Source organism: Salmo salar, chromosome 23, assembly GCF_965601325.2.
Source record: "Salmo salar chromosome 23, fSalSal1, whole genome shotgun sequence".
Classification (NCBI taxonomy): Eukaryota; Metazoa; Chordata; class Actinopteri; order Salmoniformes; family Salmonidae; genus Salmo; species Salmo salar.
This window is the reverse complement of record NC_138313.1, coordinates 30,506,705-30,525,560: the sequence shown is the minus strand read 5'-3', so window position 1 is coordinate 30,525,560 and position 18,856 is coordinate 30,506,705. Positions and strand designations below refer to the sequence as shown.

The 18,856-nt window shown below is 42.6% G+C and overlaps 1 protein-coding gene across 4 annotated transcripts in view; it reads left to right on the top strand.

Moving 5' to 3' along the window:
• Positions 1 to 18,856, top strand: part of LOC106584364 (casein kinase I) — a 50,394-nt gene continuing 31,538 nt past the window's right edge. For all 4 annotated transcript variants that reach the window (XM_014169592.3, XM_014169589.3, XM_014169591.3 and 1 more), the window contains exons 1-2: positions 1 to 268; positions 3,036 to 3,826. In XM_014169592.3, coding sequence (XP_014025067.1) covers positions 3,608 to 3,826 — 219 coding nt within the window. In that variant the 5' untranslated portion in view covers positions 1 to 268; positions 3,036 to 3,607. The remainder of the gene's footprint in view (positions 269 to 3,035; positions 3,827 to 18,856) is intronic.

Genomic DNA, 18,856 nt, shown 5'->3' with positions numbered 1-18,856 from the left:
CTGACCCAGCATCTACGCACGAATATTTCATGGTAGGCTTGATCTGTAGTACGGATTTAGTCATATTCTCCAAGTGAGGTGCGCTAGTTAACCAGCGCCGATGGGAGAGGAAGAAGGTGACGCTGAATTATCGAATGCTTACTTAGTTATCGGCTGGGGAGGCTTAAATCGAGACAACAACATCAAGCCCTAGCTAGCGAGGGGCGAAGATATAACATCTCATAAATACGTGAACATGTTGATGCATCCACTTTGAACATACAGGGAGGTAAATATGTTCTTTGTTGATACTATACACGTTTAAATAGGGGTGCTTTTTTTCCGAAGGCATTTACCCGTATATTAACTAGCTAACGTTAGCTAGCTGCAAATGGATTTCGGTTGTGAAGATTAAGGAGTTGCCCGCTGATATATTTGGGAACTGAATAAAACGCAGTTTTTTTGTTGGTGAAATGCACTTTATTTTACGTACGGCTACAAGCCTCGTATAATGTTATCTAGCTATGTCTGCTAGCTACCAAACTATATTAGAAGGGTGTGTCTTGATTGATATGAAATGAAGGTTATGTAATTAATATTAGATGTTCTGCCCAGTTTTAGCTTGTTCTACTCGGCGCCATTAGCTTGCTTAGCTGTACGGGACTGATCGCTGTGTTTTGGGAGTAATCAGTAACATTAACCTATGGCATTTTCAATTATTGCCCGATGAGTATACTAACTACAGTAGCTAACACTTCTCATAGTTTGCAAAGTGGTAACCTAGCAAAGAAAGACGACAAACTGTTGATAAGTCACTATCTCAGAGACTGTTGGCCACTTCCCAAATGACCTGCAGTGCTAGCAGCAGCTCAGCTGCGATACTAGTAGCTAGTTTGCAACTATAGCTAGTTTGCAAGTCTGAAACGATTTGATACATTTTCCACGGTTGAAGCGACTCACGTTTTCACTATCACGAAGTATTTACGGAGTTGACAAGTAGAAAAAGATTAAAACCACAGATGGATCATAAGTATTGTCCTCTTCGTACAGGTAGCGGTTGTATAGGTAGCTAACTGGATGCCTTTCCCACACAACTTGACAGCAGGTGCCGCCCATAGAACCGCTAGCACGACGAGAAAGAGCTAAATTAGCGCGCTACAGCAGTAGCTTGATGTGAGGCCTTCTTTAGCCTGTGCCAGTTGCCTTCGTCGCAGAAGCTAGTTTTAGGTTGTCACTTTATGCTTACTTGTTAGCTAGCTAACTCATTACAGACGCAATCGTCTAGTTGGTCTGTGTCACTGTTATCGAGCTAACGACTCAACTGTCTGGATATAAATTGAGAATAGCAGGTTAGGCCAGTAGCTAGCTAGTTAACAAGCAACATTGCGTAAAAATTCGTCTAGCTAACATGCCCAGCATTCATTGTCTATTTTCCTTGTCCAATGCCTACCAAATGGTTCAATCACTATGTTGTCATTTGCAGCGATAATATTTATTTATAGCTAGCTAGTATCTTTAGCTTGCTTGAAGGATAACTATATTGTAAACAAAGACAGTTGCTACTCATAACACCACATGTTGTTGGCAACTTGTCAGGTGAAAACTAAGGTGACAATATAATATTTGGTAACTGTTTGGTCATAACAGAGTGGTATTTAGTGACTAGTCGTTGTAGTATAATGTTCTGTTTCTGTGGCTTCTCAATTTCTCCAAGTTGATTGGATAGAGACTCAAATAAAGTTATTTTTACTTTCAGATTGAAATTTGGTTTCCCAATTAAAACTAGCCACACTTGCTACCCCACTCCAAACAAAACTCCCTCTTTTTTTTTTTTTTTTTTTTAATCTGTGTTTACATGACTGAGATGGAAGAATTTATTATATTCAGTACTCTATTTCATAATTTGTGGTGGTGGATATAAGTGAAGGGGCTTCCATTTCATTCATTGACCTGTAAGTAGACAATGATTGAACACTTGCTTATTGTTTCACTCTTTGCACAGGTGAAGAAACACACACATTCAGCCTATTCTACACGTAGAATAAACTAGGCTAACTTAGACTACTACTGTAAGAAGCTTTCTGGGCATTGGGAAAGTTGTTTTACTTTTTCTTTACATCTAATACTTTTTCATAATTTGAATGATGATTAACATGGATATTATAGGTAAGCCATGTGGTTTCAGTTGAAGTTATTCAGTTGTACAACTGACTAGGTATCCCCATTTCCCCACCTCTATTTCAATGCATCTCCTTTACTCTATGACATGAATCAGTTTCCCAAGCTACATGGATTAGGAGAGGCATTTTGGCAATCATTGATCAGTTTAAATGCATTGCCTGAGGACAGAATAGCTGCCTGACAATATTGCTGGCATTACCTGCTCTCCACGAGTATCCACAACATCACAGGTCCCAAGGGGAGGAGAGGGAGGAAAGCTGGGCCTCAGGGTTATACAGAAACCTTCATTCATGCTATGAACTATTCAAATGCTACCAGTGAATACTGATATGATGATGAACTTGTACAAAGCTCAGGTTATGTAGCACACTACAGTTGAATTTGTCCATTCAAAAAGCCCTATGAATCGGTCACGGTTTAGCCTTTACAGCTAATAGGCAAGGACCACATTTTGTCCAAAGCCATGGCCCAATAGTGTGTTTAGATGCAGGTTTTTCGGGCATTCGAAGATGGTACAACATGGAAAGATGTGTTGTTCTCATCTTAAAACTCCATCTAGTATGTGATGTTTCCACCCGTATTGATTGTTTTATTAAATTCACTGCATGTGCTACTCTGAAAATGGATCCCATTTCTACTTCAGGCTGGAAATGTATGAAAGATGAGTAGCCTACTAACCTTTATAAGATCTTATCTCAGACTTGTTTGGAGATGTCATGCAGATTTCTCTAGTCTTTTAGGCTTATCATAAAAAAATACATGTAATTGATAACTGATCACGGCAAATGTGTTTTCAAAAGTATTTGGCAAGATGTTCTGGAATGGATTCAGTTACACCTAATGGCTAATTTAGTGTGTGTTTGCATGTCTTTCAGATATCCAACTAAACCCAACAGGACTACTGCAGTACCTCATCATTGTTGACACTGCCTCCACCATTGCCTCTTCTGCCGTGGCACTGGAACATGAAGAATGTCTGCTGTATTACCAAAGACTGACCAGAAGGAAGCAATGAGGGGCTTTGGGGGAAGTTGCCAAGCTGCGTCGTGGATCCAGTAGCTGGGATTCAGAGTGCTTGTTGTGTATGAGTGTGTGTTTGTGTGTGCGTGGGTGCATGCTAGCACAACCTGCCCCCTTCAGGCAGGGACATGCTACTCTGATATTGGAGTTGGAGAAACGGAGAAGAAAGGAGTCGACCTCCATAAACGAGGAGAAGAAAGAAGAGAAGAGCGCATGCAGTACAACTTTGCCAGATATAAATACTGTGTGTTTTGGCTGCAGTTTAACCCAGTGGAAGTGGCTTTTAATACACTGCACATTTCTATACAACACCTTTCCTCTGTCTTTGTATTGCCTCCCTCCCCCCTAAGAGTCCTTGTTGTTTTGGCCCCTCTGTGATTTGCATGGCCGGGGAGTAATCGTGGAGAGGCCAGGGTATCACAAGCTTATGGATTTTGACAAGAAGGTGGGTAAGGGAGAGACGGAGGAAGGGAAAAATATGTCTAAGGCGGCTGGCAGCAGGACTGTCCGAGGTACAGGGACCAACTCTGGGGTTCTTATGGTTGGCCCAAACTTCCGCGTCGGAAAGAAAATCGGCTGTGGCAATTTTGGAGAGCTGCGGCTGGGGAAGAACCTCTACACCAACGAATATGTGGCCATCAAATTGGTAAGGCCAACATGCTTGACTAAACAGCATGGCTGTGATGTGTTTCTGTTTGGATGCACTCCTACATTAATCATCCTCACCACTATTTTTTGTAAATGATACTGTAGGTCAATATTTTGCCACACTCGCCCATTTAACATTTCTCTTCACTACAATAACTAGTGCAGTTTGCCATTGGTTTTCTGATTTGTGGAAAATGTTTTAGTATTACTGTAGTTTGGCCAAGGTAATTAAATCCAGTTTCCTAATAGCAGCAGAACACCCCATCCCTGATGACTTGGTGACCTTTAAGAGACAGGAAACATTTGAGTGCTGACAATGTTTCTTCCCCCAACAGGCAAATATTTACATATCTGTAGCTTGGACCCATGCACTGTTAATGAGTCAACCATGCTCAGTTTGTATTATATTAAAAAGAAGGAAGAAGGATCAACTGCCCAGGTCATGATATACTGTACACATCATGACCTGGGAAGTTGATTCTCCTTCTCTTAAATATAATACAAACTGAGCCACTAGATCTCCTTCAGGGAGCTAACAGAGTTGTTGCACAATATCACTATGTGAACAAGTCAACTACAGTACCATCCATCTCAAGGTGATGTGTACACATACACACAAACCCACGCAGAGCTCTTGCCTTTTTTTTTTAGCTCAAAAGTGAAATAGAAACTCGAGGTTGCAAGTCAAGATTTTAGTTCTGAAGCACGCAGAGGGTTGGTCTGGGAAACCACATGAAACGGCAAGGCTTGTTTATTTTCAGATTGGTGAAGGGAGGCCCAGACAGAAACTGAGCTTCCTCTGCAACATACTTAAGTTTCTGTTTTCCTCCTCCAGTCATGTGTCAGTCCTACACAGAGGATCAGTGCAAGCTTGAATGTCACCATAAACACTGGTATCTGTATGTTTTATTGGGGTCATTTGAAGTTGCCAATTAGAAATCTCCTGGAGGAAGGCCTTGGTGTAACTCTGCACCCTACGAGGGAAGGTTGTCGTAGATAGCGTCTGAACGCTGCACTCGAGTGTGGGCTTGACGTCACCACCTACACAGCCACACTGGACCATGTATGATTATCTTTACATTGGATCTCCCGGGGAGGTCATGACCTCTGACTAGGCATATTGACGGGTTTGCTAACCTCATTGAAAGCAGAGGTTAGCGCTGAAATTTCATCTCTACTCCTGAAGTCCTCTGTTATGCTGCTTCTCTTCTGTCTGTGAGGCATCCCATCAGTTTGGGTATTTTTGGGCTATTCTGCATAATGTACAGTCATATCCAGCTCTGGCATTATTTCTGTAACATCACTGGATCTTTTGGCCCTGTTGCTCCTGGAGTATATTTTAAATGAACCAAAGAATTTGTTTCAATTGTAGTAGTTACTAGCTAACTACTCCCTCAACTCTTATAATTAGGGCAATGGCATGGTGCCCTGTCGATTTGATCTCATCAGCTAGCTAGCAACCTGGACCTGTTCAGCCAGGCAACACTTAAAGGCATTACTGGGCATCTTAACTAGGACCGACACAATTACCATATAACAGTGTTAGTGACAGTTCTGGATGAAGACCGTTAAGAACATTTAATAACCGTTCTTTTTTTCTTCTTCTGTGTAACGAATAGCTGGCAGAAGACGGGACGGCCGGGCATTTGTGCAGTTGAATCCGTTTCTGCAATTAACATGGACTCTAAACAACGGGATAACTTTATTGCCCCTTGCTAGAAGAAACAAGGTCTTGCAGCAAACAATGAATAGAATGGGCTTGGAACCTTTAAAACCATTTTCTCACATCAGATAGCACGCGGCTGTCTTCACTGATCTGTCTGATAACAGTCATGGGATAGCTAAAAATGCGTTTGGTTACAATATGCTGTCCTAACATTTGAACATGTTACCAAGGTGACATCGTCCACTGAACATCCTTTCATCCTCAAAACATGCGAGTTAAATCTTACCATAAACTGTAATATTGATGGGGTTTTTTTCATGAGCAATTCTTCACTACCTAATTCTACACCTAGCTAAGTTGTTTTGTGGTGGTAGAATGAGAATCAGTATTTATGAAATTTGAAATGTGCACGAAAAGTAGCTAGTTAGTGTCTGCCTGCTGGCTGAGCCAATCAATCCATATGAAATGCAAGGCAGGGACGCTAACATCGACAGTTCACACATTCAATGCTGAATACTCCCTCTAACTAGTTAGTGTAGTAAAATTCTAGCTAATGCACAAATGAGTTTTCATTAGTGATGGGGGGGATCGATAGTTCCATATCGGGATATTATTTGACGATGCGTCGTATTGACTATCGCAATGTTTTTGCGCTAGTTGGCTGTACCTGCACCCAAAACTCCAGTATTTTTACATCATAGCTTTTTCTCCATCTCCTTTTTTAAATAGGGAGCCAATTTGCTTTCAGCACTTTTATTTCCATGACTGATCAAAACTTGTTTTCTCATGGCTATCTCCTGTCCCTCTGCAGCAGACATATGGTGAGCAATGTTTGGAATAAAGAATTGCAATAAAATCACATGATCCTATCGCCACCAAAGTATTGTGTTAATATCGTATCTTGAGGTCCCTGGAAATTCCCAGCCCTTGTTTTCATGATATCTTTACTGCCTTTATTAGTGTGCAGATTTCTAGCATTACAGCACTGCTTTTTGCGACATCGGGTTGGCCAAATGTTACAAAGTAGTGAGGCACAGTGCCAGCAGTCAGTGAGATACATGCGGATTTCTGAGTACAGTCCCCTAACTTTGGTGCCGTACAACTTAATCAACAAGCTAGTAGCTAGCTACCATATGGCCATTCAAACAAGCTTGCACTAGGCTGCTAGCTGTTGCAAGTTTGCTCAGCTGATCAAGCATGGTTTGCTTTGGTAGCCAATGCGTCATAGCCCACAAGAGAGGAGTAATTTTCAGAATTAGGAACTAGTGTTAGGCGGATGAGCAAAATCTACATTTTTAGAGATGTTCAACAAGACAGATCGGTTGAGGGATGAGTGTTGCATAGGAGTGACACCATCTGAAGTGAGACAACCCTGGCAATTTGACTGGTAAACTCGTGGGTACACTCGCAATGGCTGCCTGGTATTGATGCAATCATTTCCATGTTAATGTAGAATGTTCATTGAAATGACGTTGGAATGTATTTTTTTGTAATGTCAGTTGAATCAACATTTCAAAGCACATATTGATGGGTACACTTCCTGCTTTGCTCCAAGGTCGAAAAATATACAGGTTAAGACAATGTTGTCACAAATCTGGTACCAGCACAGTCCCATTGTTGTGAAGACTTATGGGATATTAGAATCCCTTGTTTTAAACTGTTGCGAGATGCGGGGGCGCACTGGGTGGTGGGGATTTAGGACTTCTAACCCCTTTTAAACATTACGTGAGCTACTGACTTCTGGGATGTACCATTTTGGATTCATCTATTTCTACTTTGTTGGTTGGTACCAATGTGATTAACAGGGACTGAGCTAGAGCTATGTTTGTGAGACAAGGGCGGGGCCCGGGGCCAGGAGCTGCAAACACTTTAGTGTAGCTTTTGATTATGTGGACACCCCTTCAAATTAGTGGATTCAGTGACTTTCAACGTAGTACCATCATAGGATGCCACCTTTCCAACAAGTCAGTTTGTCAAATGTCTGCTCTGCTAGAGCTGCCCCGGTCAACTGTAAGTTCTGTTATTGTGAAGTGGAAACTTCTAGGAGCAACAACGGCTCGGCCGCACAAGCTTACAGAACGGGACTGCCGATTGCTGAGGCGCGTAATAATAGTTTCATTGGGTGCAACACTCACTACCGAGTTCCAAACTGCCTCTGGAAGCAACGTCAGCATAAGAACTGTTTGTCAGGAGCTTCATAAAATGGGTTTCCATTGCCGAGCAGCCACGCACAAGCCTAAGATCACCATGCGCAATGCCAAGCATCAGCTGGAGTGGTGTAAAGCTCGCCGCCATTGGACTCTGGAGCAGTAGCATGATGAATCGCGCTTCACCATCTGGTAGTCCGACGGACAAATCTGGGTTTGGCGGATGCCAGGAGAACGCTACCTGCCTCAATTCATAGTGCCAACTAAAGTTTGGACGAGGAATAATGGTCTGGGGCTGTTTTTCGTGGTCCAGTGAAGGGAAACTAACGCTACAGCATACAATGACGTGCTTCCAACTTTGTGGAAACATTTTTGGCGAAGGCCCTTTCCTGTTTCAGCATGACAATGCCCCTTTGTACAAAGTGAGGTCCATACAGAAATGGTTTGTTGAGATCAGTGTGGAAGAACTTGACTGGCCTGCACAGAGCCCTGACCTCAACACCATCAAACACCTTTTGGGATGAATTGGAACGCCAACTGCGAGCCAGGCCTAATCACCCAACGTCAGTACCCGACGTCATTAATGCTCTTGTGGATGCAAATACCCGCAGCGATGTTCCAACATCTAGTGGAAAGCCTTCCCAGAAGAGTGAAGGCTGTTACAGCAGCAAAGGGGGGACCAACTCGACAAGCAGGTGTCCACATAGTGTATCATTTAAAAGCTGAGACTCCCACGAGCATGTATTATGTTTTGCTTTATGACACTCACAAGCTACACCAGTGGTTAGAAGGTAAGGGGTTCTACATATAAGAGCATAGGGAATCCCAGGACGTAGTGTCTATAATACTGTAAGGGGTTCTACATATAAGAGCATAGGGAATCCCAGGACGTAGTGTCTATAATACTGTAAGGGGTTCTACATAGATGAGCATAGGGAATCCCAGGACGTAGTGTCTATAATACTGTAAGGGGTTCTACATATAAGAGCATAGGGAATCCCAGGACGTAGTGTCTATAATACTGTAAGGGGTTCTACATATAAGAGCATAGGGAATCCCAGGACGTAATGTCTATAATACTGTAAGGGGTTCTACATATAAGAGCATAGGGAATCCCAGGACGTAGTGTCTATAATACTGTAAGGGGTTCTACATAGATGAGCATAGGGAATCCCAGGACGTAGTGTCTATAATACTGTAAGGGGTTCTACATATAAGAGCATAGGGGATCCCAGGACGTAGTGTCTATAATACTGTAAGGGGTTCTACATATAAGAGCATAGGGAATCCCAGGACGTAGTGTCTATAATACTGTAAGGGGTTCTACATATAAGAGCATAGGGAATCCCAGGACGTAGTGTCTATAATACTGTAAGGGGTTCTACATATAAGAGCATAGGGAATCCCAGGCCGTAGTGTCTATAATACTGTAAGGGGTTCTACATATAAGAGCATAGGGAATCCCAGGACGTAGTGTCTATAATACTGTAAGGGGTTCTACATATAAGAGCATAGGGAATCCCAGGACGTAGTGTCTATAATACTGTAAGGGGTTCTACATATAAGAGCATAGGGAATCCCAGGACGTAGTGTCTATAATACTGTAAGGGGTTCTACATATAAGAGCATAGGGGATCCCAGGACGTAGTGTCTATAATACTGTAAGGGGTTCTACATAGATGAGCATAGGGAATCCCAGGACGTAGTGTCTATAATACTGTAAGGGGTTCTACATATAAGACCATAGGGAATCCCAGGACGTAGTGTCTATAATACTGTAAGGGGTTCTACATATAAGAGCATAGGGGATCCCAGGACGTAGTGTCTATAATACTGTAAGGGGTTCTACATAGATGAGCATAGGGAATCCCAGGACGTATGTCTATAATACTGTAAGGGGTTCTACATATAAGAGCATAGGGAATCCCAGGACGTAGTGTCTATAATACTGTAAGGGGTTCTACATATAAGAGCATAGGGAATCCCAGGACGTAGTGTCTATAATACTGTAAGGGGTTCTACATATAAGAGCATAGGGGATCCCAGGACGTAGTGTCTATAATACTGTAAGGGGTTCTACATATAAGAGCATAGGGAATCCCAGGACGTAGTGTCTATAATACTGTAAGGGGTTCTACATATAAGAGCATAGGGGATCCCAGGACGTAGTGTCTATAATACTGTAAGGGGTTCTACATATAAGAGCATAGGGAATCCCAGGCCGTAGTGTCTATAATACTGTAAGGGGTTCTACATAGATGAGCATAGGGAATCCCAGGACGTAGTGTCTATAATACTGTAAGGGGTTTCTACATATAAGAGCATAGGGAATCCCAGGACGTAGTGTCTATAATACTGTAAGGGGTTCTACATATAAGAGCATAGGGGATCCCAGGACGTAGTGTCTAATAATACTGTAAGGGGTTCTACATAGATGAGCATAGGGAATCCCAGGCCGTAGTGTCTATAATACTGTAAGGGGTTCTACATATAAGAGCATAGGGAATCCCAGGACGTAGTGTCTATAATACTGTAAGGGGTTCTACATAGATGAGCATAGGGGATCCCAGGACGTAGTGTCTATAATACTGTAAGGGGTTCTACATATAAGAGCATAGGGAATCCCAGGACGTAGTGTCTATAATACTGTAAGGGGTTCTACATAGAAGAGCATAGGGAATCCCAGGCCGTAGTGTCTATAATACTGTAAGGGGTTCTACATATAAGAGCATAGGGGATCCCAGGACGTAGTGTCTATAATACTGTAAGGGGTTCTACATAGATGAGCATAGGGAATCCCAGGACAGTGTCTATAATGTAATAAGCTCACATAGTTGTCACTGACTAGTTGGATATTACATTTCCCACTAAGCAAGCAATTTATGTACTTACAGCGTTCATCTAAATTCATTTTTTATCAGGTTTTTGCTATTGGCGGACCTTTGTTTGTCAATAAAACTCATGAATGCAACTGTTTTATTTCATATTGTTTCTACTAGTAGCCCTGGTTGTCCTGAAAAGAAAATTGTAAAACACTTAATTGTGAGGCTAAATATAAGGGCTGGACATGCAGATAAATGAAAAGCAGATTATTATAATTTTTTTTGCTGGGGTCTCGGGACTGATTAGGTTAACACTGCCAGGACTGATTAGGTTAACACTGCCAGGACTGATTGGGTTAACACTGCCAGGACTGATTAGGTTAACACTGCCAGGACTGATTAGGTTAACACTGCCAGGACTGATTGGGTTAACACTGCCAGGACTGATTGGGTTAACACTGCCAGGACTGATTGGGTTAACACTGCCAGGACTGATTAGGTTAACACTGCCAGGACTGATTGGGTTAACACTGCCAGGACTGATTGGGTTAACACTGCCAGGACTGATTAGGTTAACACTGCCAGGACTGATTGGGTTAACACTGCCAGGACTGATTGGGTTAACACTGCCAGGACTGATTGGGTTAACACTGCCAGGACTGATTGGGTTAACACTGCCAGGACTGATTGGGTTAACACTGCCAGGACTGATTGGGTTAACACTGCCAGGACTGATTGGGTTAACACTGCCAGGAATATGTTGTTTTCTCCTGTGAAATGTAGGCTTTTATGTGCTGCTGGTTTGACTTGTGTCCTCTCCTCTGAGGCCCTGACCTCAGTTTGGGCATGAGTGGCGAGTGCTGCTTTAACTCTGCTGGCTGACCTCCAGTCTAGTGCAGCTGCCCACAGGTTTGTGCCTTCACCTCCCTGGTCACTCACTCAGGCAGGCCCTGGATACCCAGTGAATGTTACAGCCCAGTCTAATATGGTTCCTTTAGTGTCAGGATTAATTCGCCTCTGTTCATTATGGACTGACAAGTGTCTTGTGTATTTTCTCTGCCTCGTACCAAGTTGCACGAGCAGGGTGCGTGCTGTTGGGCGACGCCTGCACCTGGGACAAAGGTGAAGGCCAGTGTCACCCTTCCCAGACTTGTGAGAACAGAAAAAGGCGTATTAGTCACAGCCCTCTGTCAGAGTATCTGGAACTGCACTGCACGTTCATGGACAGAAGGAAAAAAAGCAGAGCGAAAAATTGCTGAGCGCTGAAAGGTCGTCTTTGTTAGCCAGCCTTGTCCACACACAGTGGTCTAGTCTTTAGTTCAGCTGTGCGCTCTCTCACACTGACAAACCCCTCAGTGATGGAAGCAGGAGCCCGCTCCTGTAAGTACACTGCAGGCTTACACTCTGGGGGGGGATCCCGAGCGTTAAAGAAACAAATCCTAACAGCTTTACAGTAATGGCAGCTCATAATTCCCATTCAAGCCATTTACTTGAAATATAGCCATACCATGTTTCCTCTGCTCTCCCGTGGACTAGGGACCTGGCAGTCAAGGTCATCAATGCCCTGGTGCCCCCTCAATAACACTGCCATGAATGTAGAGATGAGGGACCCCTGCTCCCCGTCATGCGCACACACACTCATGCTTAGGGCGAGGACAGTTCATTGAAATCGGGCCTCTATCCTTCTATAAGGAAGGGTAGTTGGTCTTTCATTTCTCTCCGTCATGTACAGTCATTTATTGACAGCTGGAGGTACAGTGGATGGTGGTTAAACGTACCACCTATGATGCTTACACAGCATTGTGTTCTACTACACAGCATTGTGTTCTACTACACAGCATTGTGCAGTGTTGGAAAAAGTACTCAATTGTCATACTTGAGTAAAAGTAAATATACTTTAATAGAAAATGACTCAAGTGAAAGTCACCCTGTAAAATACTACTTGAGTAAAGGTCAAAGTATTTTGGTTTTAAATATACTTACCTAAAAGTAAATGGAATTGCTAAAATGTACTTAAGTATCAAAAGTAAAAGTATAAACCATTTCAAATTCCTTATTTAGCAAACCAGACAGCATAATTATTTTAGTTTTTTTTTTACAGTTAGCCAGGGGCACACTCCAACATAATTTACAAACAAAGTGTTTGTGTTTGGTGAGTCCGCCAGATCATAGGCAGTAGGGATGACCAGGGATGTTCTCTTGATAAGTGTGTGTGTGACTTAGACCATTTTCCTGTCAAAATACAACGAGTACTTTTATGTGTCAGGGAAAATGTATGGAGTAAAAAATATATATTTTCTTTAGGAATGTAGTAGAGTTACTGCAAAAGTTGTCAAAAATATAAATAGTAAAGTACAGATCCCCCCCCCCCCAAAAAAAACGACTTAAGTAGTACTTTAAAGTATTTTTACTCAAGTACTTTACACCACTGGCATTGTGTTCTACTACTAGTGGGCTGGACCTGCTGTTGACTGATGGACAGCTTCTGTTTTCACTAGCAATAACTAGGGATGTAATCATTCACTGATACAAATTGGTCACCGGTTCAATTGTTTAAGATATGAGTTCATTGGTCCATGAGACCCCAAACCAATCCAAATGTAGCATGCATCGGTCAGGAAATAGATTTCAACTTTACGAATCGCCGGTTTACTAATATTTGTTGTTCAAATGACTTTCTTTCTACCTTCCCGAAAATACCTAATATTTTGTGATAACTGATTCCTCTCCTTCAGTGTCGAATTAAGCATGTAATTGTGTTGACAGTCATTGATCTACAAGTCATTTAGCCTAGTCAAACTGCACACTGACCAACGACAGGTAGGCCTATTCCTGATCTTCCACATCTGCCTGTCACCTTCAGCATTCAAATACTCAATATTAGTTGAGTGACCACCAATATAATTTGCAAGGTGATTTTGATCAAATGCACTGTTAAATTGTTTTACCGGAATAAAAGCAGCCCAAGCTACTGCCGGAGGCACCACTCATCTGGCTAGACATGCTGATCATGGCTTACATTACATTTTATTTTGATTGTTCAGGTTTACCATCAGTGACAGTTTTGGTTAACTTTACAGGATAAAGCAGATCATTTCATAACGAGGACAGCGGGAGAAGAAGGGAAGCTCACTCCCAAGTCAGTCAACTTCCAGACAGTCTAAACCATTAAATTATGAGATTGGATGAAATCCAAAGTTTTGCTCTATGTTCAAGTTTTGTCACATGTACAGTGAAATTCCTTTTTTGCAAGCCCTTCCAACAATGCAGTAATCAATGCACTCTGTCAGAGCTAATTTTAAAGATATATATATATTATTAGGTCTAACACTTTTAATCTGCAAAAATGACAAACAGATAATTTCCCCTTATGGTTTAGCTCAGGTGCCTACATACAGAGAGCGCCAAAAGTATAGGGGTAGTGTAATTTTTTGATTTGGTTCTGTACCCTCAGCACTTTGGATTTGAAATGATACAATGACTATGAGGTTAAAGTGCAGACGGTCGGCTTTAATTTGAGGGTATTTTAATCCATTTCAGGTGAACCGTTTTTAGAAATTACAGCATTTGTACATAAGTCTCTCCATTTTAGGGGACCAAAAGTATTGGGACAAGTTCACTTGTTTTAAAGTAGTAAAAAGTGTAGTATTTGGTCCCATATTCCTACTGTATCATGTAACGATTACATCAAGCTTGCGACTCCACACATTTGTTGGATGCATTTGCTGTTTGTTTTTGGTTGTTTCAGATTATTTTGTGCCCAATAGAAATGAATGGTAAATAGTGTATCCAACAAATGTGCAGTCACAAGCTTGATGTAGTCATTGCGTGCTATGAATATGGGACCAAAAATACATAAGTGAATTTGTCCTAATGCTTTTGGTCCCCAGAAATGGGGGGGGGGGACTATGTACAAAAAGTCTTGTAATTTCGGAACGGTTCACCCGAAATGAATGGAAATACCCTCTATCATTTCAACTTCAAAGTGCTGGAGTACAGAGCCAAAACAACAAAATGTCACTGTTCCAATACTTTTGGAGCTCACTGTACTACACCATAGACGTGTACATCATTTACACACACACACACACGTCTCACACACATACAAGCACACAAGTCCGCTCCGAGAGCCCAGCTCATGAGCTCCATCAGCAGCAGATTTTTTATTTAGAATGGAAAATGAATTTTTATGCAACAAATGTTAGTGCATCGAACCTAATCGCACAGACTCTTTCGTCTAATCCAACCGAATCACACTGAATCGTTTCAAACTAAAGCGTATTGTTCCTGTATCGTATCGGAGCCCATGTATTGAATCGTCTTCAAAGGGAAAGATACACATCCCCTAGTAATAACTCACTGCTGTTGGAGAGTGTTACAGATGTGGGATCTTAATTTGATCACCCTGTTGCAGGAGAACTTTCCTTCAATGCAGGACATTTGAGGTTTTAAAAGGCTTCTGAAGTTTTGTAATTTACATTTGACTTGATTTTACCTTATGAAAAATGTGACAAACCCTACAAAAATGTCAATTTATTATCCACATAATTCACATTTCCTGTTGCAGGATTATTTTCCTGCTGTAGCAAACTGGCTAAAATTTAAGATCCTACATCTGTAAGTGAAATACTCTATACAAGTCCTCACTGCTGAATGACTGATATTGGAATGACCTTGTAGTGCTCATTACTACTTAGTGGATATGATATGTAGCTATGTGAAAACAGATAGTTGTTCGACACAGAGGACATGCTGTGTCATGTGAAGAGACAGAATTGTGGTCACCCATAACAAGGACACCAGAGTTGCAGTATCCTATTCCACATTTTACTGTATCACTCTTTTTGCAGCTTGTGGTGATGGTTGAAGTGTGTTAAAGTACAATCGCTTGATCAGCATGCCAACCAAGTAACCCTGTGATGTAAAAAGTCTGCTGTTAGTGTACAGGCTACTGGCTTAATTAACCGATATGACATTTTTGGCCAATAACCTTATCTGATATTTTCCTTGCCAAGAAAATATACTGATATTCAACATTCTAGCAGCCTTTTAAGCATTCTAGTAAAGTTAACACACACACATGGATGCAGCATCTCAGTGCGAGGTGTTACTACAATCCCTGGTTCGAATCCAGGCTGTATCACATCCAGCTGTGATTGGGAGTCCCATAGGGCGGAGCACAATTGGCCCAGCGTCGCCCGGGGTAGGCCGTCATTGTAAATGTATTTATTTATTTAACCTTTATTTAACCAGGTAGGCAAGTTGAGAACAAGTTCTCATTTACAATTGCGACCTGTCCAAGATAAAGCAAAGCAGTTTGACACATACAACAACACAGTTACACATGGAGGAAAACAAACATACAGTCAATAATATAGTAGAAAAATAAGTCTATATATATATATATAAAGTGAGCAAATGAGGTCAGATAAGGGAGGTAAAGGCAAAAAAAGTCCATGGTGGCAAAGTAAATACAATATAGCAAGTAAAACACTGGAATAGTAGGTTTGCAGTGGAAGAAAGTGCAAAGTAGAAATAATGGGGTGCAAAGGAGCAAAATAAATAAATACAGTAGGGGAAGAGGTAGTTGTTTGGGCTAAATTATAGATGGGCTATGTACAGGTGCAGTAATCTGTGAGCTGCTCTGACAGCTGGTGCTTAAAGCTAGTAAGGGAGATAAGTGTTTCCAGTTTGAGATTTTTGTAGTTCGTTCCAGTCATTGGCAGCAGAGAACTGGAAGGAGAAGCGGCCGAAGGAGGAATTGGCTTTGGGGGTGACCAGAGAGATATACCTGCTGGAGCGCGTGCTACAGGTGGGTGCTGCTATGGGGACCAGCGAGCTGAGATGAGGAGGAACTTTACCTAGCAGGGTCTTGTAGATGACCTGGAGCCAGTGGGTTTGGCGACGAGTATGAAGCGAGGGCCAGCCAACGAGAGTGTACAGGTCGCAGTGGTGGGTAGTATATGGGGCTTTGGTGACAAAACGGATGGCACTGTGATAGACTGCATCCAATTTATTGAGTAGGGTATTGGAGGCTATTTTGTAAATGACATCGCTGAAGTCGAGGATCGGTAGGAGGGTCAGTTTTACGAGGGTATGTTTGGCAGCGTGAGTGAAAGATGCTTTGTTGCGAAATATGAAGCCAATTCTAGATTTAACTTTGGATTGGAGATGTTTGATGTGAGTCTGGAAGGAGAGCTTACAGTCTAAACCAGACACCTAGAATATGTGGACAACTACAAATGCTTAAGTCAGAACCGTCCAGAGTAGTGATGCTGGACGGGCGGGCAGGTGCAGACAGCAATCGGTTGAAAAGCATGCATTTAGTTTTACTTGTATTTAAGAGCAGTTGGAGGCCTCAGAAGGAGAGTTGTATGGCATAGAAGCTCGTCTGGAGGGTAGTTAACACAGTGTCCAAAGAAGGGCCAGAAGTATACAGAATGGTGTCGTCTGTGTAGAGGTGGATCACCAGCAGCAAGAGCGACATCATTGATGTATACAGAGAAAAGAGTCGGCCCAAGAATTGAACCCTGTGGCACCCCCATAGAGACTGCCAGAGGCCTGGACAACAGGCCCTCCAATTTGACACACTGAACTCTATCAGAGAAGTAGTTGGTGAACCAGGCGAGGCAATCATTTGAGAAACCAAGGCTATTGAGTCTGCCAATAAGAATGTGGTGATTGACAGAGTCGAAAGCCTTGGCCAGGTCAATGAATACGGCTGCACAGTATTGTTTCTTATCGATGGCGGTTAAGGTATCGTTTAGGACCTTGAGCATGGCTGAGGTGCACCCATGACCAGCTCTAAAACCAGATTGCATAGTGGAGAAGGTGCGGTGGGATTTGAAATGGTCGGTTATCTGTTTGTTGACTTGGCTTTCGAAGACTTTAGAAAGGCAGGGTTGGATAGATATAGGTCTGTAGCAGTTTGGGTCAAGAGTGTTCCCCCCCTTTGAATTGGGGGATGACCGCAGCTGCTTTCCAGTCTTTGGGAATCTCAGACGACACGAAAGAGAGGTTGAACAGGCTAGTAATAGGGGTTGCAACAATTTCGGCAGATCATTTTAGAAAGAAAGGGTTTGTCTAGCCCGGCTGATTTGTAGGGGTCCAGATTTTGCAGCTCTTTCAGAACATCAGCTGACTGGATTTGGGAGAAGGAGAAATGGGGATGGCTTGGGCGAGTTGCTGTGGGGGGTGCAGTGCTGTTGACCGGGGTAGGGGTAGCCAGGTGGAAAGCGTGGCCAGCCGTAGAAAAATGCTTATTGAAATTCTCAATTATAGTGGATTTGTCGGTGGTGACAGAGTTTCCTATTCTCAGTGCAGTGGGCAGCTGGGAGGAGGTGCTCTTATTCTCCAAGGACTTTACATTGTCCCGGAACTTCTTTGAGTTTGTGTTGCAGGAAGTACATTTCTGCTTGAAAAAGCTAGCCTTTGCTTTTCTAACTGCCTGTGTATATTGGTTTCTAACTTCCCTGAAAAGTTGCATATCACGGGGGCTGTTCGACGCTAATGCAGAACGCCACAGGATGTTTTAGTGTTGGTTAAGGGCAGTCAGGTCTGGAGAGAACCAAGGGCTATATCTGTTCCTGGTTCTAAATTTCTTGAATGGGGCATGCTTATTTAAGATGGTGAGGAAGGCATTTAAAAATATAACCAGGCATCCGCTACTGAAGGGATGAGGTCAATATCCTTCCAGGATACCTGGGCCAGGAGAATTAGAAAGGTCTGCTCGCTGAAGTGTTTCAGGGGCGGACTATGATGAGTGGAGGTCGTTTGACCGCTGACCCATTACGGATGCAGGCAATGAGGCAGTGATCGCTGCCTCAGAGATGTATTTAGAGGGCAAGTTGGTTAGGATGATATCTATGAGAGTGCCCGTGTTTATGGCTTTGGGGTGGTACCTGGTAGGTTCATTGATAGTTTGTGTGAGATTGAGGGCATCAAGCTTAGATTGTAGGATGGCTGGGATGTTAAGCATGTCCCAGTTTAGGTCACCTAGCAGCACGATCTCTGAAGATAGATGGGGGCAGTCAGTTCACATATGGTGTCCAGAGCACAGTTGGGGGCAGAGGGTGGTCTATAGCAGGAGCCAACTGTGAGAGACTTGTTTTTGGAGAGGTGGATTTTTAAAAGTAGGAGTTCAAATTGTTTGGGTACAGACCTGGATAGTAGCACAGAACTATGCAGGCTATCTCTGCAGTAGATTGCAACACCACCCCCTTTGGCAGTTCTATCTTGTCTGAAAATGTAGTTAGGGATGGAGATTTCAGAGTTTTTGGTGGTCTTCCTAAGCCAGGATTCAGACACGGCTAGGATATCCGGGTTGGCATAGTGTGCTAAACAGTGAATAAAACAAACTTAGGGAGGAGGCTTCTAATGTTAACATGCATGAA